Here is a 24771-nt window from a genome sequence, read left to right on the forward strand (position 1 = left end):
AAGGCCAGGTTTTCATGTTCCAGACCTGTGTCGGGTGTGGGCCCTGGGGACAAAATTGATTCCTGGGTGCGTGGAGTAGATGGACTAAGATATTTACTCTCATTATTTTAATCATCTCAACCAATCCTAAAAGTTCCTTGTGTTTACAAAACCTAAAAGTTTGATAAACCCATTTTTATAAAGGTGAGTGGAGAAGACTCATTAGCAATGTAGGATGTACCTGGAAGCCGGGACTAAGGGCAGATTGCAGATTGTCAAAAATGCCAACTCCAAACTTGCTGCAGACAAAGGGAAAAGGGGAAAACTAAGGCTAGTTTACTTCAGCCCGCCATAGTTAATGGAGAGAAGGTTGTTATTTTGGGGGGATTGGAGAAAAGCTTTTTCCTAGCACTGGATCTTAATGGTCTTTATTTAAGAGGCTGTGAGCATTAAATGCGTGATATTCCTAGAATTTGTAAGAAATTATAATATTCCCCTTTGACCAGCAGCATGTTAACTTAAAAGCTGCTGCCTCCTCCTCTTCCTCCTGCTCTTCATTTTTTTAATTTAATCCTTGATTTCCCTTTGAAACTATTCTCGTATTTGCTTTTTGGCTGTTTAGTTTCCCTTGGCTTCTGGGTTATTGGTTTTAAGCTCGTCAGTTATTTCATGCTGTAGTTAGTGATAGCAGGAAGAAACTCATAATTACAAAGCTTTAGATTGTCTTTGCATCCTTATTTCTGAGCCTGTCCCAGAAAAAAATAGATTTTTATGCAAATGATTTTTTTATGATTTTTAAAAATCTTTCCCAGTTCATTTCAAGTTTGCTTGATTTTTATTTTGACTACTTCCAGCTGGTCTGAGAACCCTTTTTCGTGTTGCTATGATTCTCCTCAGACTTTAGTAGTTGTTTTTGTTTTATGTTCTTTCTTTCCTTCTTACTCTCCTCTCCTCCCTCTCTAGGCATTTATACTTTAAAGCAATATCAGGGACATCTTTTACTTAAATGTTCTTTGGTGATTTTTAAATCCCTTTTCTACCTAGAATCATTTAAGGGGTTTCTGGAGATTTCTGGATTAAAAAAAAATTTTTTTTTAATTTTTATTTTTAAATGTTTTTTGTTTATTTCTGAGAGAGAGAAAGAGGCAGCGTGAGCAGGGGAGGGTCAGAGAGAGAGGGAGACACAGAATCTGAAGCAGGCTCCAGGCTCTGAGCTAGCTGTCAGCACAGAGCCCAATGCGGGGCTCGAACCCACAAACCGTGAGATCATGACCTGAGCCGAAGTCGGACGCTTAACTGACTGAGCCACCCAGGTGCCCCCTGGATTTTTTTTAAAAAAAAAACAATGACTATAGACTCTCTGAGACAGAAATGAGTCTTAAGGGTAGGGCTGAGCTGGTAGAATTTAGAGTGTAACAGAAAGGCTTCAGGTCATCATCAAATATAGGATTGTGAGAGAGCTGGGTCCCTGGTCTGTTTAGTTTTCCAAAAGAAAAACTAATGTAGTTTCCATAGTATCATCCTCCCTCCCACTCATCTCCTTCTATGCCTCCTGTGGGCTCTTTCTCTATTCATACAGCAGTGTTGCGCCCAGGAAGGTTTTAGGGTGTCAACTGTTTGAGAAGAACTCATCTGCATCATTCACCTTACCTGGAGAAAAGTTTCTATTTGGGGACCTAATAGGGGTTCTTTCTTATTTCATTTGAGCCACGGATTATGTAAAAACATCTACCCAAGACTAGAAAACGATCAGTTGGAAATGATCTCATTTGCTGTTCTGAAATGGGCAGCCAGTTGGTTGCTTGAGAGTCAAAATCAGTCTCATTTTGTAATACTGATCAGACTACTCAAATAATGAAATCCAGGAGCTGTATATTAATTTAGTTTGGGGGGAGGGGACGGGAGAAGACCACCAAACCAAAGAAGAATATTATTTTTTAAAGCCAGATTTCGGAAGGCCCCAATCACACACTTCCCTCTTCAGGGTAGAACCTAGGCCTCTTTTCCAATTATTTGGCTAAGCAGTTTCCTTTTGTTGTCAGTGCAGACCATAGGTGGCATTCGGAGACTAAAGGGCCATTATGTATTATCTCATTTGCATGCTATATAATTAAAGCTAAATAATAGATTTTTTCCTCATACCTGATATATTTGAGTAGAAATTGACTTAGAAAAGAATAGTGATATAATTTCCTTGCATCTGTGCCTTCTTAGGCAAGAAAACCCTTTCTCTGCTCCTCTCCGCCTATGTGGAGCCTATTCCTTTGTCAAGGCTCAGCTTGAATACTGCCTCTTCCATGATACCCCTTCTCCATCACTCAATAGGAATTAAACTTTTTTCAGCCCCTTGACTCATTAGACCTCCAAACTGTTGTTGCACATAGTCCAACCTGCCTTACACTCTTCAGCTGTTCATTCCTACCAATATGCTGTCGGGTCCCTGAGACAAGTAGGGTGACCAGTTGTACCAGTTTGCTTGGACTGAGGAGTTTCCTGGTGTATTGACTTTCAGGGCTAAAGCCTGGAAAATCCCAGGCAAACCTGGGTGGTTGGTCCCCCTACAGGCACCATAAATGATTCTTTAAAAAAAAAAAAAAAATCTTATTCCAAGGAGAATAATGCATTGCACAGCAAAGTTACCCAGTAAATGTTTTTGAATCCATGTAGCAACTTAATCTAAGGTATTAAAACAAGTACCCCTAATTATATGAAAACATAGTCTTCCTTCTGTCTCTCTCTCATCTTATATGGTATGATGTCCAACCTCTTGTATCCCCGCAGTCTTTCTAGGAATCCCTCAGGGATGTTTCACATATGCTTAAATATAAGTTCAGCTTCCATTGACTGCCCAGGCATCAGTTGCATGATGCAAACTCATTGCTCATGACAGTGGCCAGAGTTGTTGGCTGTCACAGCTGAGGTGGGGGGTTGGGGGTGTTACTGACATCTGGTGAGTGGAGGTCAGGGATGCTGCTGGGCACCCTGAAATACACAGGACAACTCCTTCCACAATAGGGAATTTTCTGGTCCAAACTGTCAGTGGTGCTGAGGCTGAGAAACCCTATTTTAGGATGAGTGTTCTCCCTAAGAGTACAACACTTCCTCCAAATAGGCCTTGGGTTACGCTGTCCCCCAGTCCACCAGACTGCCCAGTCATATCTGACTGGTCCCGTCAGGAAAGCAAGTTGAACAGTCCTTCCCCATGGCCAGTTTACATTTGGAGTATTGTTGAGGCTTCCTTCATTCTCGTCTTGGCCACACAAACTTGCTGAGCTTTGTGGTAGAGTCCTAGACCGGTTAAGACCAAAGCTGTGAGATTTCACAGGTACATCCTTCATCCTGCTTGGGTAACCTGAGGTATACAAATATCAGGCTGGTCCTTAAGAAACCTGGATTGTATGCCTGGCTGCCTCCAGGGCTTGGGCGGATCTCTGGAACTCCTTTCTTTACCTACGTACCAAGAGTGTGAGTGACGGTCAACTACCTCTCTCCACACTGCAGCTGTTCACATTAGTAACAGATCTCAAAGACTGTGATGTGCTTTTAGCCTCTTGGGAAATAAAAATATACGTGTATAAGTGACTGTGATACATGTTTTCTGACTGCAAATATATTTTAATTAGTCCCTGTACTCTGTGGTACAATATCCTCAGGGAGAAGGAGCTGTTGTTTTCTAGAAAAAAAAACTTCTTAAAAAGACAAGGTCTTTGTGGGTTGCCTTTTTGTTTTGTTGTTGGTTTCCTTCACTGAGCAAAAGCTTTTTATTTTGGTGTAGTCCTAATAGTTTAATTTTGCTTTTGTTTCCCTTGCCTGAGGAGACATATCTGGAAAAATGTTTCTGTGGCTGATGTCAAAAAAATTACTGCCTGTGTTTTCTTCTAAGAGTTTTATGGTTTCAGGTCTTGCATTTAGGTCTTTATTCCATTGTGAGTTATTTTTGTGTAGAGAGTAAGAAGTTTTGTGCACGGAGTAAGTAAGTTTATTTTTGTGCAGTTTCATTCTTTTCTATGTCCAGTTTTCCCAACACCATTTGTTGAAGAGACCATCTTTTTACCATTTGCATATTCTTTCCTGCTTCATTGAAGCGTAATTGACCGTATAATCACAGGTTTATTTCTGGGCTCTATTCTGTTTCATTGATCTGTGTGTCTTATTTTTGTGCCAGGACCACACGGTTTTGATCACTATAGTTTTGTAGTATATCTTGAAATCTGGGATTGTGATACCTCTCGTTTTTTCTTCTTTCTCCTTGCTTTGGCTATTCGGTGTCTTTTGTGATTCCATACACATTTCAGTATTATTTATTCTGGTTCTGTGAAAAATGTTGTTGGTATTTTGAAAGGGATTGCACTAAATATGCGAATGGCTTTGGGTAGTATGGGCATTTTAAGAATATTGGTTCTTCCAATCTACAAGTATAGAAATCTTTTCATTTGTTTGTGTCATCTTCAGTTTATTTCAACAGTATTTTATAGGTTTGAGAGTACAATTCTTTCACCGTCTTGGTTAGGTTTATTCCTAGGTATAATTCTTTTTGGTGGAGTTGTAAATGCAGTTGTTTTGTTAATTTCTTTCTGCTACTTCATTATTAGTGTATTGAAAAGTAACTGATTTATGTATATTAACTTTGTATCCTGTGACTGAATTCATTTATCAGAAGATAAATATCAGAAGATATTTTCAGATAACATATTTATTAAGGAGTTAATATCCAAAATATAGAATTAATTTATACAACTCAATACCAAAAGAACCCAAATAATCTGACTGAAAAATGGGCAGAGGACCAGAAATAGACATTTTTCCAAAGAAGACCTACAGATGGCCAACAGACACATGAAAAGATGCTCACTGTAACTCAACATCAGAGAAACGCAAATCAAAATCATAATCAGATATCACTTTGCACTCGTTAGAATGGCTAAAATGAAAAACACAAGAAATAACAAGTATTGGTAAGGGTGTGAAGAAGAAGGAATCCTCATACCCTTTGGTGGGAATGCAAATTGGTGCAGGCATTGGGAAAACAATGTGGAAGTTCCTCCAAAAATAAAAATAGAATTACCATATGACCCAGTAATTCCACTTCTGGTATTTACCCCCCAAAAATGAAAACAGTAATTCAAAAAGATATGTGCCCCTTACGTTTATTGCAGCATTGTTACAATAGCCAAATTATGGAAACAGCCAAATGTCCATTCATAGATGAATGGATAAAGAAGATGTGATATGAGTATACAATGAGATATTACTCATCCATAAAAAAAGAATGAGATCTTGCCATTTGCAACAACATAGGTGGAGCTGGAGAGTATGTAAAATAACACAGAGAAAGATAAATACCAAATGATCTCCCTCCTGAGGAAGAAACATAACAAATGAACAAAGAAAAATGAGACCAGCAAAACAAAACAAAACAAACCCCAGACTCTTAAATACAGAGAACGAGCTGTATTTATCACAGGGGAGGTGAGTGGGGGGAATGGGTGAAATAGGTGAAGGGGATTAAGAGTACAGTCATCTTAATGAGCGCTGAGGAATTGTTAAATCACTATATTGTACACCGAAAACTAATATAATACTGTATGTTAACTATGCTTAAGTTGAAAAAGAAGAAGAAGAAAGACAAGATATTTGTGAAGTTAGAAACAGAATTTCTAGGCTTCTAGGTTGAGATGGAAGAATAGGATTGTGGAGCTAATACAAAGCATCCATATGAAATGAAGAGCTTCCCTGAATGATTCTTAGGAAGCTGGGGTTCCCTGACATTTATTCCACAGGCTTTGCTATAACCTGATCATGGTCGTTATAGAGATGCACTCTCAGGGGCACCTAAGTTAGCTCGGAGGATCCAGGCACAAATAATCACACCAAAACACAGACCTCTCCATGTGCACCGTCACCCACATACACACTCTTTTCTCACGCACATTGTTCCAGGGGATGGAGTCTAGTAAGAATTATTTTGAAAAATAGAAAAATCACACATTCAGACAGGTTGGTGATGGTGTTTCCATAACACTTGTGCTCATTCTCTCGTAGAGCATTTGTTTATTGTGTTCTAGGTAGTTTTAGTTATGTACGGTAGATAGAGAACTTCTCAAGGGCAGAAGTGTTTTATTCATTTTTTAAGATCCCCTGGTAGAGCATCTGGCACATAGTATGTTTGTTTGGTTACTGTTTGTTAAATGAAGGAAGGAAGGAAGAAATGAGGAAATGAAATGGAACCCTGGAGAAGCACCTCAGAACCAATTCTACTTTGCCTTTTTGGGAAGCCTCAGCTGGCGAATGAAGAGTGCAGGACCAATGTATCTCTGTTTTACTGCTTGAAAACAGGAAGTGCTTTGAATGGATTTCTAAATGCCAGCAAAGATGTTACTAGAAAAACAAGAATGCTTTTTATTCAGGCTCAGCGGGTGACCCTCTCCTGATTCTGGGATACATTTTTTCCAACGACACATGCAGTTTGAAAGCACGTTTTTCCTAGTGCTTGGCGCTATGTGTGTTCTTTCTTTCTACCCTGGCAAAGAAAGTTAAAGCATTATCTGGCAAGTTTGCAAAAGAAATCTTTTATGGAAGAGAATTTTGTTGTCAGGAGGTATGGTTTAGACTGCAGGGGCTGGGGCTGTGAGGGAGCTCTCAGTTTGAAGCACTTTGTCACATGCTGGGCCTCTGTTTCTGGTTCCTTGTCTGGTTTCTAAGAGCTCTGCCATCAGACTGGGTTTTGGAAGCAGCTCTTACCTTTCATCCACAGGAAAGAAACAGATTCTCAGAAGCAAGCCTGTGAGTCCTGCATGCCTCCAGCCTCGGGTCAATATCATCTTCCCTGATTATTTCTTCCATCTGGGATTCTCTTCTTCCTCCTCTCTTCCTCTATCCTAACCATCCCTCAGGCCCTAGCCATTCCAGCTGATAGGACTTGGTGTGCTTTCTGAATTCTGTCTACTTCTTATCTGCGCCATGAGGTGTCATTATTTTGTTTGAGCTCATTTTATTTCCCAAGTTTGTTGAGCAGAGGAACCAGATCTCCTACATCTTTGGGTTTCTCCCAACAAGCCCAGCTAAGCAGTCATTCTTTTTTTGATGGCATTATAAAAAGCATTGAATAAACTGACCTCTGCAGTTAGAGCTCAGGGACTTCCAGAAAGCTGTGATGTGGACTCCTGTTGGGGGATTAGGAAAATAGTGAATATAGAAACAAAAGGAATAAAAAGGAAAGGCATGCAAAATGTCAAAATATCACAAAAAAATCATCCCACCAGTAGAATCTTTCATTAACTTGCTTCCAGAAAACTCTTATTTAAACTGTGCACATGCATACACATAGATGTGTACACATTGTGTGCGCACATATTTACACATAAGTATTTACACACATATGTTCATATACACATATCTATATATAATTTACGCACATATCACACATGTATATGTGGTAAACCCTCAATGGAGTATCTTACCAGATTAGCTAGGTGTAGAGAGCATGATATAGGCAAATAAATAAACTTTGGTGGAGAAGATAGGTCTAGACCAGTCCAGGGCCAGAGGCCTGGCCCATGGCTGTCAGGACCCTGGAACGTGAGGTGCCAGGTGCCTGGGACAGTCAGTCACAGGGAGGGGAGACCGGGAAGTAGCGCAGGTGGCTGTGTGTGCTCAGGAAAGGTACCATACATACAGCAGGTGCACTTCAGCCTTGACATTCCCTTGGGGTGAGAAGAAGGGTTTCCAGAGACCTACACGCAAGAATGTATTTTTCCCCCCTTTGCTCATTCAGTCTTGAAGACTCTTTGTGTTTGGCACATGCAGGAAAGGTCATAGACAAGGACTCTAGTCTCACCTTCTCTGGATTTTAGCTTTCTCATCTGTAAAATGGAATTTATGTTTATCTTCTGTACTTCATAGCCTTCTTATGGCAGAGAAGGGTAAGGCCCCAGTGCCCTTTCCATGACACTAGGTGGCCCCGATGGACTAAGCCTGTGGCAGAAGACACCTGTGGCCTCTTGCAACTGAGTTTCATTTATTAGAACTGCACGTTTAAATTTCATTGTTTTCGCCATAAGATACATATCAGTACAGGTAATAGTGATGGCCAGCCAGAAATGGCCTGCTGTCCCATCTCTGCTCTTTTGGTAGCTCACTCAGTTTACTTTGAGAACCTTTTGCACTTTACAAAATAGCTCTTTGTTTGGACCCTGTTATTGTGAAAACAGGACCAGACATACATGTGTTTTGTTTTCTAGGGAGATGTGCATCCAACAGGATGGGAGAATTCATCTCACTGTTGTTTACTTTGGGAAGGAAGAAATGAATGAGGTCAAAGGAATACTTGAAAACACTTCCAAGTAAGTACAATGTGAACCATAATAAGGACTCATAGTAACTGAGCTCAGAGACATACAATCCAAGGATTGAACTCCTGCTTCAGTTTTGTTTGCCTTAACACTGTGGGTTAATTGGGACACTGAATGTTTGCCGGCTCTGTGCCCTCCTTTCCCGGGAGACCACTCTACCTGATGCTGGGCCCCCACTGTGCAGGGTGTTAACTATGACAACTGAGATAGACTGCCCCAAGCTGCAAGGAATGGGTGACAGGCCTCCTCGAGCTTCGGCATGACTGGGTATTGTCTCAGCATTGCTGATCTGGGGACTTGACGTCACACAGTGGGAATGAGGGATGGCAGATGTGTGTAGCAGCACTAGGAGTGCTGTCCGTGCTCCGGTTTCATCCACTTAGCAAATGGTCTCACCCTGTTGGCTTTCATTCATTATGCATTTTGAGAGATTAGGGGGAAGTCAGAAGTGACAGCCAGGACAGGATCCTTGATTAAACCTACTCAGCTGAACAGAAATTATCTAACATAAAACGTTAGACTTAGGCTTGTATATTTATACTTCACTGATCAATTGTATGGGGGGATAAATGAAAGCACAGATGGATTCTTCCCTATCCAAATAAATAAACAAGTATTTAATAAATAACTAGGGCGTTTTCTACTAGTGAGGAAGCCAGAATGGTATAGCCACATTCCCTTCTTGTTTTGCAGGCCTCACTTGAGTAATCAGGTGGGTAGTTCCTCCGTAAGTGAAGCATGGAGGGGGTGGTCAGCGGTACTCAGAATCAGAAATAGTCTGAGGAGCTCCATTTGGTCTACATATAAACAGGGCCCCCTGTTTTGAGTTTCTGGTAAATAGGAAGAGGATGATAGTCAACAGATAAGATTATAAGATTGAGTGTACTTTTTCTATTTATTTTCATACTTTGTTACTAATTTTGGATTAATGGGCACAAGATCAGAATGCGAATTATAATTACTCAAACGTACTAAAGCAGTGCACTAGTCAAATGTCATCCATCTCTTGTTTCTGTAAATAAAGTTGTATTGTAATATAGGCATCCTCCTTTGTTTGCATATTATTTCTGCCTGCTTTTGTGCTACTGCGGAGTTGAGTAGTTGTGACAGAAACCATATGACTTGCAAAGCCTAAACTCTTTACTCTCCACTCCCTTACAGAAAGAGTTTGCTGACCTCTGTTCTAAAGCAGTATGGAATTCAGAGTTTAAAACCAGTAACAGTTTAAAAGCTAGGCCCATGTGGAAGGGCGATCAAAGAGAGTAGAATAACTGATTATCCGACATGTGAGTAAAATAGAAATCTCTCCCCTCCAGTGTATTTTAGTATCCTTCTCATATCTGCTTTGGAATGAGGTGCATGGATTATTAAAATTCATGTCCTCTGCCCAGTGGATAGGCTTTAACATCTCTGGAAGTATCCATTCCTGGGCATAGATCTTTTCTTTCAAGTTTCCCAGTTGCTTCTAACATGTAGCCAGGATTGAGAGTCATTGTCTGAGAAAGTGGTGGGCCACGAGAAAGGGGCTGTCCACGAGAGGCCTTCATTGCAGCCAGCTGCCCCATTCCAAGGTATTTTTAAGTAGTTATGCAGGTGACTCTAAAGTGCAGTCAAAACTGGGTCCATCACCTTCTGAGCACATTAAAGGATGTTTGCTGATAGCTGTAACAAAAGTGGCATAAATCTGATGGATAAGTGAAAGGCCAGTTTTGATGTTGTTATGGGAGATACCCTTTGTAGTGATTGGAATGCTTAAGGACTCTTATTATCAAGGCATTCTTCTCTTTATCAACTTACCTGGCAAGCCAAATTCTCGGTCAGAAGGGTGCTTGGTGAGCAAAGAATGAGTAAAAGCTGAACAAGAAAAGTAGAAGAAAAGAAAAGTATCATTTCAGTGATAGGGACAGTTGGCTTAAAATTTTGGAAAACTTCCAGCCAGTAATCTACCCATAATTGAGAACTTTGTGCTAGAGACTGAGTCCATCTGTGCTTTAAAGCAGTGCTATAGAAACTCTGCAGGAACTGATTGGAACCCCATTTTTTTGCATTGATGTTCTCATTCTGCTAACTGGGGATGTCTGCAGTGTTGATGCCTCTATGCCTTGGGGCAGGTCCTTCCTCCCTCCCCCATGTTGTTTTCATCAAACCACCTTCCATAGGATGCCTCACCCTCCACAGCCAGCTTGAGTTGACTTTAACAGGGCAGCACCACCGTGCCACCTTCCAGATTAATTTCCCTAATCACCTATTGCCGAGCCTCCTACCCAAACTGGCTCTAACTTCTTACCTTGTCTTGATGACTTACTGTCCCCAGCCAGACCCCTTCATCTTGGCTCCCATTATTGTCTTCTACTTGGAATTCTGTCCATCCTCCTTTCCATGCACTCAGATCCCCACACTTTTATCCCCACCCCCACCCCTGCCCTGAGTGCCCACCTCTAGAGCCCTTCCTGACCAGTCTTCTCTCTGAACTCAGACTACATCCCTGTCAGCATCTCTTCCGTTTGACACTTGTCATGTGATTTGAGTATTCACATTTCTTTCTTTTGTTCTAACTAGACTATCAGCTGCTTAATAAGTAGTACCATATGTATCATATCACATGGCTCTTGGTAACTCTGGTACCTAGCATAGAGCCTCAGTCAGAAAACGTTCAGTGTTTGTTCGTCAAGAGAAGGGTAATGCCAGGTACACAGTATATTTGTATTCTTAGTAAACTATATGAAAGCTTATATAATAAGCCCTTTTTAGGTGTCATTTTTATCATTCTTTTAAGATGGTAAAATGCATCTTATCTTTGAATAATAGTAACCGTTATTATTTACATGAATTATCTAATATTCGCAGCAGGCTTATGAGAGAGATGCTGTCATTTGCCCCATTTCATAGATGAAGAAACTGAGGCTTGGAGAGGTCACTCCTCAGGCTACCATCCCTACCACATGGGAGAGCCAGGATCTGAATATCATTCATTAACTGTTGGTATTCATGGGCTTAACGTTGCACCAAATTTTTACTCCAGTATACTTCCTTCTGAAACACACAATTGTCAGTTGAAAGTAATAAGAACTGAAATCAGCCTAAATGTTATTTTATTTCATTAGGATAGCATTGCGATTAAACTGTTCTAAATCCAGCTCAATGTATATATGTTTAGAATATCTTTTAAAAATCTAATTTGACTCATGTGGCATGTTTTACTCTGTCTCTAGATTTATGCTTACGCAGTTGAGTTTTACATTTCCATTGATGGCTATAGATCAGTGTTTTGGAAACTACAATTTGTGATTCTTTACAGGGTTGTGAAAAAGTTTAGTGGGTTATGTCCAGTGGTTTTTAAAACATTGAAATAGAGTAGGATAAAAGATATCAGAGCACGTCACAAGTAGTAAGGATAAATATTGTTTTATAAACTATAATGTGTGTGTGTGTGTCTACTGTGTTGTGATGTATAATATATTCCTTTATAAGGGTTGTAGTCAAAATACTTAAAAGTTACTCCCATATATAACAGTACAAATCAGTTCTTAATATCTGATTCTGTTTGCATTGAGTTTTCCATCTTAAGTTGCAGTTAATCTCAGATTAAAGCCTGGCTTAGTTATTCTCAAGTATCAGTGTGCTTTGTGAATAACCTGGGGTGCTTTTTAAAATGCAGATACCTGGGATCCAGCTTCAGAAATTTTGAGTCAGTAGTTCTAAGATGAAGCAGCTTGGTAACCGACACTTGGAATGAGTCCCACATGTGACACTGATTTGGGTGGTCCATGGCCCACACTTTGCTGGTCTAGGTAGACATTTGCTTGGAGCTATGTATTAGGAAATTAAAAAAAAAAAAAACTGGCATGAATTAAGATTTACTACATTGCAACTTCATCTCTGTCCAGTCATAAGGATACAAAGACATCTTTCAGAGGTATTGTCTCTGAGATCAAAGTACTAGAAATGAGACACTGCCCTGTCATTTTAAGTATGTGACATAAGAGAGGGTTGGGGTTTTTTTGTTTTGTTTTGTTTTTTGGGTTTTTTGTGTGTGTGTTTTTTCAGGGCCCTGCCTTGCTATGATGTGTGTCATTTCGTGCCTCTTTGAAAGGATTTGTTTGACACGTACCCTCAGGAAGATTTTTATCAGGACACCCCAGAAGAAAATTGAGGAGAAGGGTTTTATTGTGGTTTATTTTCTTTTGATTTCTTTCTTCAAATTTGAGCAGAATTGTTCCTTTGTTTTAATTTTTTCTTAAGGAATTTTTAGATACTATTTCATTTGCTAAAATCAAAAAAGCAACACAGCAAATCCCTCCCAAGAAGATAAGGAGTCTTGGACTCTGAGAAGCACCTCACAGATTAAGGCGGCATCTCAGACCTGTGGCCATTTGCACCTGGCATTTGCAAGAGGGGCTGAGTATGATTCTTGTTGGTAGAGATTTTGCTCTTTGTGGACATGTGCCTGTATTAGGTATCCTAATACTAATTCTTTGGGGGATTTGAACATAGCATATAGCGTGTAGTCTTGTAATAATGTTAAATTTCCCGAGTGTGATTATTATATTTTTATAATGTTGTAAAGGAAAGTGTCTTGGTTCTTGGGAGATACTTCTCTTCAAGGGTAAAGTTGTCACTATATCTGCAACTACCTCTCATATGGTTCAAAGCAGGCAGGCAGGCAGGCAAGTAGGTAGACAGGTAGAATGTTAACACTTGGTAAACCTAGGTGAAAGATATGTGGATACTTATATTATTCTCTTATTTCTGAAGGTTTGAAATTTTTCCAAATAAAAATAGTAATACAATATATTATAAAAAATTAAGTCATATTGTTTATACAATGGAATATAGTTCAACAGTTAAAGAAAGGTGATGTCAGCAAAAATGGTAGTATAAAGACCTCGGCAAATGCTCTTCATAAAGCAATGAGAAAATTGCTAAAAATGGTTAGAATCAACTTTTTTAAAAATGTTTTTTATTTATTTCTGAGAGAGAGAGAGAGACAGTGTGAGCAGGGGAGGGTCAGAGAAAGAGGGAGACAACAGAATCTGAAGCAGGCTCCAGGCTCTGAGCTAGCTGTCAGCACAGAGCCCAATGTGGGGCTCGAACCCACAAACCATGAGACCATGACTTGAGTCGAAGTCAGCCACTTAACCAACTGAGCCACCCAGGTGCCCCAGAATCAACTTTTTAAGAACTCTAGAAATTAAACAAAGCTTTCCATATTCTGGAAACTGTTTATCCAAGAAAAATGACTGAATTTTTGTGCAGCTTTAACTTGCCTCATTTCCATCATCTCCTTAGCTCTTTGGTAGCCTTGAAATCCAGTAGCCCACAAGCACAGCAAGAGCCACAGCCTGGCAGCCCCCAGGGCCCACAGTGGGATAGGGGCTCCTTAAAGCATCATTCCCCGAGAAATGATTCCCAGGTCAGGATCTGACCTGTCTGGAGTTCCCTGGAAGACTCTGTTCACAAATTGTTTTTATTTGACCTGACTCAGAGCTCTCCTAGTGGAAAAAAAGCCTTTCCTCCAAAACACAATTATAGGAAGTCTAATTTTGTGGCTGCCTGAGGTGATAGATAAGAGTTGGGGCAAACAACAGACTAACCAAAAAGCTTAAAAGGTGACACTGAGGAATGAGATCTCCAGTAGGGCTTTGAAAAGCTCAAATACATTCCTGGGGATCTAGAAGGCCAGGCACACATCTAGGGCTCTGCTCATACTTAGGCAAGATGTGAGCAGGCCTTAACCTTTCACCTCTGGCAGACCTTGAGGCTTTGTGCAAGAAGCAAGTAAAGGCATCAGGGAACAACAGTAACAAACCCCGGGAAAGGAGTTGATTTTGATTTCCAGGGTTACATTATTTAACATATTCAGTTTTAAACAAAAAAATTATGAAGTATGCAAAGAAACAAAAAGTATGGCTCATGCACAGGGAATAAAAATCAGTCATTAGAAATTGTCCCTGAGGAAGCCTAGGTGTTGTACTTACTGGACAAAGACTTTAAAACGCTGTACTAAATATGTTCAAAGAATTAAAAGAAACCATGTTTAAAGAACTAATGATAAGTATGAGAACCAGGTCTTTCCAAATAGAACCATGTCTCACTAAAGAGAAATAGAACTTCCTAAAAAGAACCAAATAGAAATTCTGGAATTGAAAAGTACAATAACTAAAATGAAAAGTTCACTAAGGGGTACTGAACATCTGTTTTAAACAGGCAGAAGAAAGAATCTATGGACTTTAAAACAGGTCAATTGATATGATTAGATTTGAGAAACAAAAATAAAAAAGAATGAAGACTCATAGGATACCATCAACCATGCCAACATAGACATAGTGGGAGTCCCAGAGGAGAGGAGAGATACAAAGGGGCAGAAAAAATATTTGGAGAAATAATGGCCCCAGACTTCCCAAATTTAGTGAAAAACACAAATCTGCACATCTAAAAAGCTCAAAGAACTCCAAATAGGAAAGAAACCCATAGTAAATATATCATAATGAAACAGTTGAAACACAAAGAGAGAAAGAATTTTGTTAAGTGGCAAGAATGAGGCACTAATCGGTTGCCAGGGATTCTTAATAAGAACAATGGCTGATTTCTCATCAGAACCCCAGAGGCCAGACAGTGGGATGGCATATTCAGTGTGCTGGAAGAAAAACACTCAACCAAGAATTCTATATTCAGCAGAACCATTCATCAGAAATGAAGGGGAAATGAAGACATCCCCAGATAAACACAAACTAAGAGACTTCATCACTAGCAAACCTGCCCTGCAAGAAATATGAAAAGGAGTCCTTAGGATTAGAATGAAGGGATACTAGACAAACTCGAATCCTTGTGAAGAAATAAAGAATTCCAGTAAAAGTAACCACATGGGGAAATAAATATAGTATTACATAAATGTATTTTTTATTTATAACTCTTTTCTCCTGATTTAAAAGAGAACTGCATAAAGCAAGGATCATAGATCTGTATTGATAGACAGAGTACATAAAGATGTCATTTTAATACAATAACAGCACAAAGGAGGGGAAAAGGAATGGAGGACTACATATTGTATGCTGTCAAAATCAAGTATTTCTTCAAAAAGAAAATATGACTAGACTTAGAACAAGTAAATGGATTGAAATAGGAATCAGAAAACTTCTCCGAAAGGAAAGGCCGGGCCCAGATGTCTTCACTGCTGATTTCTACCAGTCATTAAAGAACAAATTAATACCAATGCTTCACAAACGAATGCTTCAGAATTTACCTGAGGAGGGAACACTGCCCAACTCATTCTATGAGGTCTATGATACCTTAAACAAGTAAAAACATCTTAAGAAAAGAAAACTACAGGCCAATATCCCTTATAAATATAGATGCAGAAATCCTCACAAAATACTGGCAAACTGTATCCAACATATGAAAAGGATTATACACTGTGATTAAGTGAGATTTATCCTAAGAATGCAGGACTGACTCAACATACAAGAATCAATCAATGTAATACACAAAACAGCATGGCCATCTCTATACACACAGAAAAGGCATTTGAAAAAACAGTATTTACTTATTCTGGATATTTCATATAACTGAATCCTATAATATATGGTCTTTTGTGTCTGGCTTCTTATAATGGTGTTTTCAAGGTTCATCCACACTGTAGCATGTGTCAGTAATTTACTACCTTTTATTTTATTGTTTTTGATGCTGTTGTAATTATTGTTTTGATGCATTTGATTTTATATGTTATTTTGTATTCTGAACATTACTGAATTCATTCATTAGTTCTAACAGTTTTTTTGGTGACATGATTGGGTTTGGGTTTTTTTTAATCCTTACTTATTTTTGAGAGAGAGTGTGCACAAATCGGGGAGGGGCAGAAAGCCACAGAATCTGAAGCAGGCTCCAGGCTCTGAGCTGTCAGCACAGAGCCTGATACGGGACTCGAACTCATTAACCATGAGATCATGACCTGAGCCAAAGTTGGACGCTTAACCGACTGAGCCACCCAGTCACTTCTTTGGTTAGGGTTTTCTATATATAAGATCATGTCATTTACAAACAGATAATTTTACTTCTTTCTGATTTGGATGCTTTTAATTTCTCCCTTGACAAGTTGCTATGCATTTCTATACAATGTTAAAGAAGAGTGGTCTTGTTCTTTGTCTTGCTCCTGATCTTAGAGGGAAGGCTTTTAATTCGTCACTGTTGAGTATGGTGTTAATTGTAGGTGTTTCATATATGGCCTTTATTATGTTGAGGTACATTCTTTCTATGCCTAATTTGTTCAGAGTTTTTATCATGAAAAGATGTTGAATTTTGCCAAATGTTTTTTCTGCATGTGTTGAAATGATTAGATGATTTTTATCCTTCATTCTGTTAATATGGTGTATCATGTTTATTAATTTGCAGATGTTGAACCATCCTTGCATCCCAGGATGCATCCCACTTGCTCATGGCGTATGATCCTTTTAATGTATTAACTCTGGTTTGCCAGTATTTTGTTGAGAATTTTTGCATCAGTGTTCATCAGGGATATTGGCCTGTAATTTCCTTTTCATGCCATGCCCTTGTCCGGCTTCGGTATCAGAGTAATGCTGGCCTTATAAAATGAGTTGGAATTGTTCCTTCCTCTGCAATATTTTGGAAGAGTTTGAGAAGGATTGGCATTAATTCATCTTTAGACGTTTGGTAGAATTTACTCATGAAGCCATCTGGTCCTGAGGCTTTTATTTGTGGGAGATATTTGATTGCTGATTCAGTCTCCTTACTCATTATTGGTCTGTTCACATTTTCTATTACTTTATGGTTCAGTCTTGGTAAGTTGTATGTTTCTAGGAATTTATCCATTTCTTCTAAGTTATCTAATTTGTTGGCAAATAATTATTCATAGTAGTCTTATGATATTTTGTATTTCTGTGGTATTAGTTGTAATGTCTCCTCTTTTGTTTGTAATTTTATTAATTTGAGTAATATCTCTTAAATCTTTCTTAGCATAGCTAAATGTTTATCCATTTTGTTTATCTTTTCAAAAGAAATTTGCTAAAGCAGAGTTGTGTAAGCTGACTTATATAAGCTTAGAATCTAGAAAAAATCTAGAAAAGCTGCCTGAGAGTATGTTTAGTTTTAAATTCTTAACCATATTTGAATGTTTTCTGTAAGTAGAACTCATAAGCAATTTCAGTATATAGAGCTGTTAGATTAAAATTTTAAGTTGTACGTTGATTATCACACTTGTTTTTATGTAAATTTTTAAAGTATTTTTTTAATGAAGGGCTATTGTGGGAAGTGCCACATTAAGAGAATTTCCTTGTAATGGTGGGAAGAAGTCTGTATGAGAGTAAGTCATATTAGACAACAAGATCTTTTATCATTTTCAATCCAGCAATTCTGGGAAATGCAAGTCAATTAGGAAATTAAATCTCCAGTAGAAACAGTAGCTTTCTGAGGTCATTGTAACCTCTAGCAGAATGATTGTATATAGTTTGGAGGAGTCCCTGTGCAGCAGACTTATTATATAAAAGAAGAGAATTAAATGAGAGACTTGACAGTTTCATCAGTCAGTAATACAATTCAAGAAGAAAAGAAGAAAGAATAATTGTGAGTAGTCATGTGGCCTTTTGGAACCGTATATCCTGATTCTTAGTAGGAAATTACATAGCATAGAATGTAGTGCCCTCACTCTACCATGAAAAGTGCCCATTTTTCTTACCAGGCCATTACTTTGGGCATACCACTAAATATTACTTTTCCTTATATGGATAAATTATTTCAAACCAAATTATATCTTAATTTTCTCAGTTCTCTATGTTATTTACATATTTGTCCTCTTTCTAAAAGGTTGGGTTTGTGCCTGTCCTTTGGAGTCTGTTGGGTGGAAACCCGTTCTGATGATGTCGGGGGGGCTAAGCCAGGACCCACTTGAGAGAAGAAGGAGGAATCGGGGCAGTGCCCGCCAATAGTGACAGGTCTGAGATACACCTCAGCTGTTCCCATGGATTCATCCCTTGATTTATCTGATGCTTCTTGGTCACCCACTGTGTCCCTTTGTGTGTCAGTTACTGCATAGTGCCAGATCATCTCAGAAGATTTTAAAAAAAAGCATTCCCTGCCCACCAAGGACTTGGAGTGGTGAGGTCATCAAGTGTGTGTCTGTAGAGGCAAAGGCACAAGATGGCACCAGGCACAGGAAGAGAACTGGGCTCCCGTGCACAGGAGCGCAGAGAGGGCACTTGATTTGCAGCAGGACATAAGAGGTGGTGACACGTGGCTCGGGTTGTGAAGACCACGTAGTATTTTCACTGGCGTGGATGGAAGAAGTGTCTTCCAGAGGCAGGAGGCCCCAGCCGAGGTGCACCATCAGTGACCATATTCTGGCTGCTCACTGTGGGGTGTGGGGGAGGTGTCGTGGACAGAGGACAAAACAGAGTACTTGCCGGTGCACTTCTGTGGTCTACATTTTTGGGTTATAGTCTCATGGCTGTGCTGTGCACGTTCCCAAACTCACTGCCAGACCCCATTGGGGTAAATCAGTGTTTTGTATTGAAATGTGTCCTTGCTTTTGCATGGCCTCGCTGCCCCTTCATACACTGTTTCATACACTGTTGAGCAGGGGTACTCTGGCCTAGTGAGTGAGTTCCCCCTGAGTAAAGGTATGGGATGCTTTGGAGGAGGGGCCTGGTTATCTTGCAGAAAAGCCAATTTCTCTTCATCCTGTTATACACCCTGTTTTCTGGACCTGGTGCTGAGGAGTTTGAGATGAGAAGAGGGTGTCCACTTTCAGGCCCAGAGGTTTGACAATGTATTAATCTCTCTGTTCTGGAAAAGAGGGAAAGTGAAGTTGTCCTGATTCTTTTTCTGGCATTTCCAGTATAGCCCCCTCTGTTAGTACAGACTTTACTTATCAGAGGTCCTTCTTGACAGCAAGAGGGGAGCAAGGGGTTCCTCCAGACATGGGCCAATTGTAAGAAGTGTTTGGGCTGAGTGATCAGGAGGGAGGGCAGTACTGTCACCCAGCTGCAGACAGACTCAGAGCTGAGCTCAGTGACCTGGCAGCCACGCTGGGAACCACAGATGGATGACCGTTAGCCCTGGGCCTTCTCCAATGCCCATGACTGGCTGATGGTGCCTCCCAGGCCACAGATGACTCTGTCCCCACCCTGCCTCCTTGTGCACTCAAATCCAGCTCCCTGGATCAGGCCTTCAGCGCAGAGCCCTCACTGTGAGGCCGACAGTAACGCATGTCTCCTGCTGGCCAGTGCTGGTTGTGGTGGGTGAGGCAGCCAGGCACAGGTGGGTGGGGCAGGGTTCTGTGCGGGGACGGGGGTTGGGGGGGGTGCGGGGCAGCAGAGGTTGCTGGTGCCACATGCATACCTGCCCCCATGGGGCAGAGGGGCTGCGGTGTGGACAGTGAGTGGACAAAGCCGAATGAATACCCCACCCTGAAGCTTTCTGGGTGGCCTGGAGACACACTGAGAGTGGGTTTGAAGTGCGTTTTCAAATTGGGTAGTGCCACGGATATAAGGTGGATCATCTCATCCTTGTAGCGAGGTTGAATGAAGGGAAAGGCAGCAGATTGGAAGGGCCCTCAGCATCCGTCTTCCTGAATTCGTTCTCTAGAGGCAGCACATTGAAGCACAGAAGGTTGGTGTTTTAAGACTTTTCAAAAAAGTTTCTCCAAATGAAGGTCGTTTCAAACACTAGGCACAATGTTTTCCCCACCCCTTTTCCCAGTGGCTGTGAGTGACAGGCAGACCCAACCCCCATCTCCCCCCCCCACCCCCCCACCCCACGCCTCACTGCAGCACAGCCACACCAGATGGACTGGAGCGAGGGTTAGGGGACTTTGGAGACAGAGCAAACTAGATTAAGTTGCATATTGGGTAAGTGCATACTTCAGATTACCACTCTCCCCTTGAAATGTGTGGCACTCATCTGTCTCTACTCAGTGTTGTCACATCGTTAATGCGGTTACCGCTGTTTCTAACGCCGCCTGTGTTCTTTTTTCTCCTCCTAAGATTTTGTTTTTTTAAGTAATCGCTACACCCAGCGTGGGGCTCAAACTCACAACCCCAAGATCAAGAGTCACCAGCTCCACTGACTGAACCAGCTAGGTACCCCTGCCTTGTGTTCTTATTAAGTATTCAACATGACTTTTATAAAAACTCGATACATATACACAGTGGACTGTAGGCTGCTCAAGGAGGAAAGTCGGCAGTTCCTTTAACACAGCCTATTAAGGAGCAGCATTTCTTTTCCTTTGGTGAACGTTGCTTGCCGTTCAACTATAAAGCATTTTTATACTTGAACTCTCAAGTGGTAGATCCTGGAAAACCTCGTGGAGGAGGTAACTTGAATTATGAGTCAGATACAGCCTGAATGAGGATAGGACCTACTCAAGGACAGGCCAGTACTCCCTGCTCTGCCAGTTAGCTAACAGGTGTCCCTGCAGTCTGGGAGGGTCCCAAAGAGTATGACCCTTGAGACAAATCAAGAAGGAGACCCACTACTGGCTGTTAGAAAAAAGATGAGCCCCCAGATGTGGATAAGTCCTGTGAGACCTGGCAGGAGACTCCCTTAGAGGAAGAGGGAAAAATCTAGGCACCTCCCCAGGGTAAAACTTTCCTGAAAACTGCCTTCCCAGGGCAGAGGGAAGTGGGTTGAGCTTGCCCTACAGGAGCCGGGCTGTAGAACGCTCCGGGAGATGTGAGCAGGACTGCAGGGTCCTCGCTCCACCTGCACATCTTTGCAACAGGGAGGTGGCACTGGCCTAGGCAGGGCCAGACCAAGTCCTCAAGAGGCTTTGGAGCATAGCGTCAGTGCTACTCACAGAAAATACGAACTGGGGCCACCTACTGGGAGAATCCCTCCAAAGGTAAGGCAGTGCTGAACTGAAGGCAGAATCCCAGAAAAATAGAATTTTGGAGTGGAAAGGGCCCTCTGGGCTCTGTAACCATCAGAGTCACAATGAGGAAACTAAGGCAGGAGAAGTAAAATGACCTTCCCCAAATAGATTAAAGGCAAGGCTAGGATTAGTCATTCCTTGGTTCACACCTTTGATCCCAAACGCCTGTGGAGCCCCTGGCAGGAGATGGGCGCGGTTCTAGGCCCTGGATCCAGGTTTTCTGACTCAGACTCCAGCGCTCTTCCAGTCACCAGGCCTCCTGCCTTGATCTGAATCTGAAAAGCATGCCTGGCTTTGGACTCAGGCGAAGTTGGGCCCACAGATTCCCTAGATAAGAAACCAAGCTCGCTCCCAGATCTGAAAGAAGGTGAAAGGGAAGGAGTGGCACACCTAGTTCCGCTGATTAAATCACCAGATACAAGTACAACTTAGCATTGGAAAAGCTTCTAACTCTCTATTTGTATTGACCTTTACACAAGGTGGTTACTTGGAATACAGACTTTAAAATGGAAATGGGTTTTTGTGTTTGTTTTGAATACATTAAGAGTAGATGAATGGGGCACCTGGATGGCTCAGTTGGTAGAGCGTCCAACGCTTGATTCTGGCTCAGGTCATGATCCCAGGGTCGTGGGACTAAGCCCTGTGTCAGGCTGTGCGCTGAGCATGGATTCTCTCTTTCCCTCCTAATGCCCATCTCCCCCACTCATGCTCTCTCTTAAAAAAAAAAAATTAGGGAGAAGTTAGGAACGGGTAGAGGGAAGAGTCAAGCTGTGGAAGGAGAGGAACCATTATGAAAAGAAGGCCGATATGAGCAGGAAAAGGGAGATTTGCCTGATGCCAGGCCCCTGCACACACAAAGTTAAGAGCTCAAAGTTAGGTTAGGACTCAAAGTAGTTCTCTAGTTCGATCTGTCAGAAGATAATCCCGGCTCCTCTAGGTACAACATGACTTCCTGGAACTTCTACTCAAGACATGCCCCATTTCAGAAGGTTCTGATGTCCTTGGGAAGGAACAGCCAAGTGAAGAAATGTCTTGGCTTTACTCCCACAAGCCTGGGAATCCTCACCCATGCTAATGACGGCACTTGCTCATGCTTACATACTACGTTAGACTCTTGGCAGTGTTTATCTAACTAATCACTCTGTGAGATAGTTAAGGAAGGTGTTATTATTCCCATTTTGCAGATGAGGCAAATGCATTTCCAGGAAATTAATGGGCTTGCCTAGATCACAGAATTAATCTATAGAAGAGCCAGGGTTGGGACAGCTCTGGTGATCTGAATCCATGTCTGTCATTTTCCGTACCATGCTCTCGTGCTTTACCTAAAGGTGGGGAAGGAGTCCAGGTTTAAGTTCGTTTGGGGATAGACATACATCAAGACCATCATGCCTGGTCTCCAGAGTTGCATACAGATGAGAAGATGCTAGGTAGGGCCATTCCAATGTGATTTCATTTCTTTGGCTCAGTGGTTTCATTAGGTGGCTCAGGAAGCATGGAGATTGCCCTGGGTTCTGTTGACCTAGTCTCCACTTGTTCAGGTTTTCTCTATCACAAAGAAGATTCATTAGCCATAACAGCCCAGTTTTCATAATGGGGAAATTGCTACAGAAAGAAAAAACAAGATACAATTTCACTAAGTATCCTTGGAACCTTTAATCTCAGTGAGTCTGTTTCATTATCAGTGAGATCAGTTTCCAGTGAGTCTGGGTCATTATGTATCTTCTTGGGTAGTCTCAGTGCCCACAGGGTGACAAAAGATAGGTGGCAAAATGTGGGTGGGCCCTGGTCATGTGTTTGCCGAGGGGGTTCTGTCTGCCTGGGTGCATGAGCATACGAGTGACCCTGTCTGGTCTTCCCTTTTAGAGCTGCCAACTTCAGGAACTTTACCTTCATCCAACTGAATGGAGAGTTTTCTCGGGGAAAGGGACTTGATGTTGGAGCGCGCTTCTGGAAAGGAAACAATGTCCTTCTCTTTTTCTGTGACGTTGATATCTACTTCACCTCTGAATTCCTCAACACATGCAGGCTGAACACACAGCCAGGTACGGGGCTCTCGAGTTGGCTCTTCCCTTTCTCCCCTCCAAGGCAGGCTCCAGCTGTGTCACACACTCATTCTCTTCGTTGTTCCCACTGATGTCCTGCTTCTGAATTGGCCCGATTTTACCCAATGACCAAGAAAAAGCAAAATCATCTGGTTTGCTTTCTCCTTTGGTGTCATGCTGTGGGCTTGTCAGCCCCCATAATTCTGGGACTCTTTGGCCCAGGTTCAAGTCTAAAACTCATTTTCCATTTTCACCTAGGAGGCTGGCCCTAGTGAATGTCCACAGGAGAAAGTACGGGGGGTGGGGGGAGGGGACATGGACTGGAAAGCTGCTGTGGGCAGTTCCCAAGGGAGGAAGGGCTCCGAGAAGGAAGAACCCACAATATGAAAATGATTTTCATACACTTTGACTCATAGCAAAGGCTGATATTCAGCTGATAATTACTGTTAAAATATTGAAACTCTTCTGTGTAGACATAAAGAGCAAGTGCCCTGGGATTCCCTAAATTTACTCCTGCTGCCTGAAGTCACCATGACCCCTCTGGCAACCCTTCAGACTCCCCACAAGCCAGAAATTAAAGGGTTAATGTCTGACAGGGCAGGGAGTACCAGAACACTTCCATGCTCACTCCTGTTGGTCGATGCCCAGTGCCACAGCCACTGGCTGTCAGTATTTTGGGGTTTTTTGTTTGTTTCTATTTTTTATTTTGAAGGAGAGAGTGAGCCAAGCACATGTGTAAGCAGGGGAAGGGTGGAGAGAGAGAGAGAATCCCAACCAGGCTCCACACTCAGCACAGAGCCCAACATGGGGCTTCTTCTCACAACTCTAGACCTGAGCTGAAATCAAGAGTTGGATGCTCAACCGACTGATCCACCCAGGCGCCCCAGGGACTGTTAGCATTTTGAATACCACTTAAGTGCTAGGAGGTCAGAGATATCCGAGAGTCTGTGCACCTGATCTGCCTGTACAGAACTCCTAAGATCTGTTTTAGACTTGAGTGATAGGAAAAGGAAAAGTGGATGCAAATATCTGGGACATTTCAGAGGATGGAATATAGGTGAACAAACCTAATGGTTTTGTCCGTTGCTTTAAGTGAATGTTTGTTTTCTGGTTTGCAGGGAAGAAGGTATTTTATCCAGTCCTTTTCAGTCAGTACAATCCTGGCATAATATACGGCCATCATGATGCAGTCCCTCCCTTAGAGCAGCAGCTGGTGAGTAATTACCCTGCTGGTGGCTTTGTGTGGCTCTGTTTCATGTCTTTCATTACTAGGGGCACCTGACCATGAGTAAAGGTGAGTGGAAATCTGTGGACTCGTTCCCATAGTAATTTTTAAGTTTGGCAGACGTTCTGGCCTTTGCTTCCAGCACCTTGTTGATTAAAAGTGCTTGCAATATTTAAAAGTGGAAAATAAATAGGAACAGTACCTTATGGAAAGGTAATTTCACACCTTCATAGTTTTCTTATATGGTTTTTGGAAACTGTTATTGCATTATGGATGCAATAAGCACATTTTCTC

At 41.5% G+C, this 24771-nt stretch overlaps 1 protein-coding gene across 3 annotated transcripts in view; it reads left to right on the forward strand.

The window, feature by feature from the left end:
• CSGALNACT1 (chondroitin sulfate N-acetylgalactosaminyltransferase 1) overlaps positions 1 to 24771 on the forward strand; it is a 336617-nt gene that overhangs the window by 298490 nt on the left and 13356 nt on the right. For all 3 annotated transcript variants that reach the window (XM_039235638.1, XM_039235636.1, XM_039235637.1), the window contains exons 5-7: positions 8220 to 8321; positions 23074 to 23252; positions 24371 to 24465. In XM_039235638.1, the coding sequence (XP_039091569.1) occupies positions 8220 to 8321; positions 23074 to 23252; positions 24371 to 24465 (376 nt within the window). The remainder of the gene's footprint in view (positions 1 to 8219; positions 8322 to 23073; positions 23253 to 24370; positions 24466 to 24771) is intronic.

This window comes from Hyaena hyaena, unplaced genomic scaffold, assembly GCF_003009895.1.
Source record: "Hyaena hyaena isolate Hyena2069 unplaced genomic scaffold, ASM300989v1 scaffold_100, whole genome shotgun sequence".
In the NCBI taxonomy this organism is placed as follows: domain Eukaryota; kingdom Metazoa; phylum Chordata; class Mammalia; order Carnivora; family Hyaenidae; genus Hyaena; species Hyaena hyaena.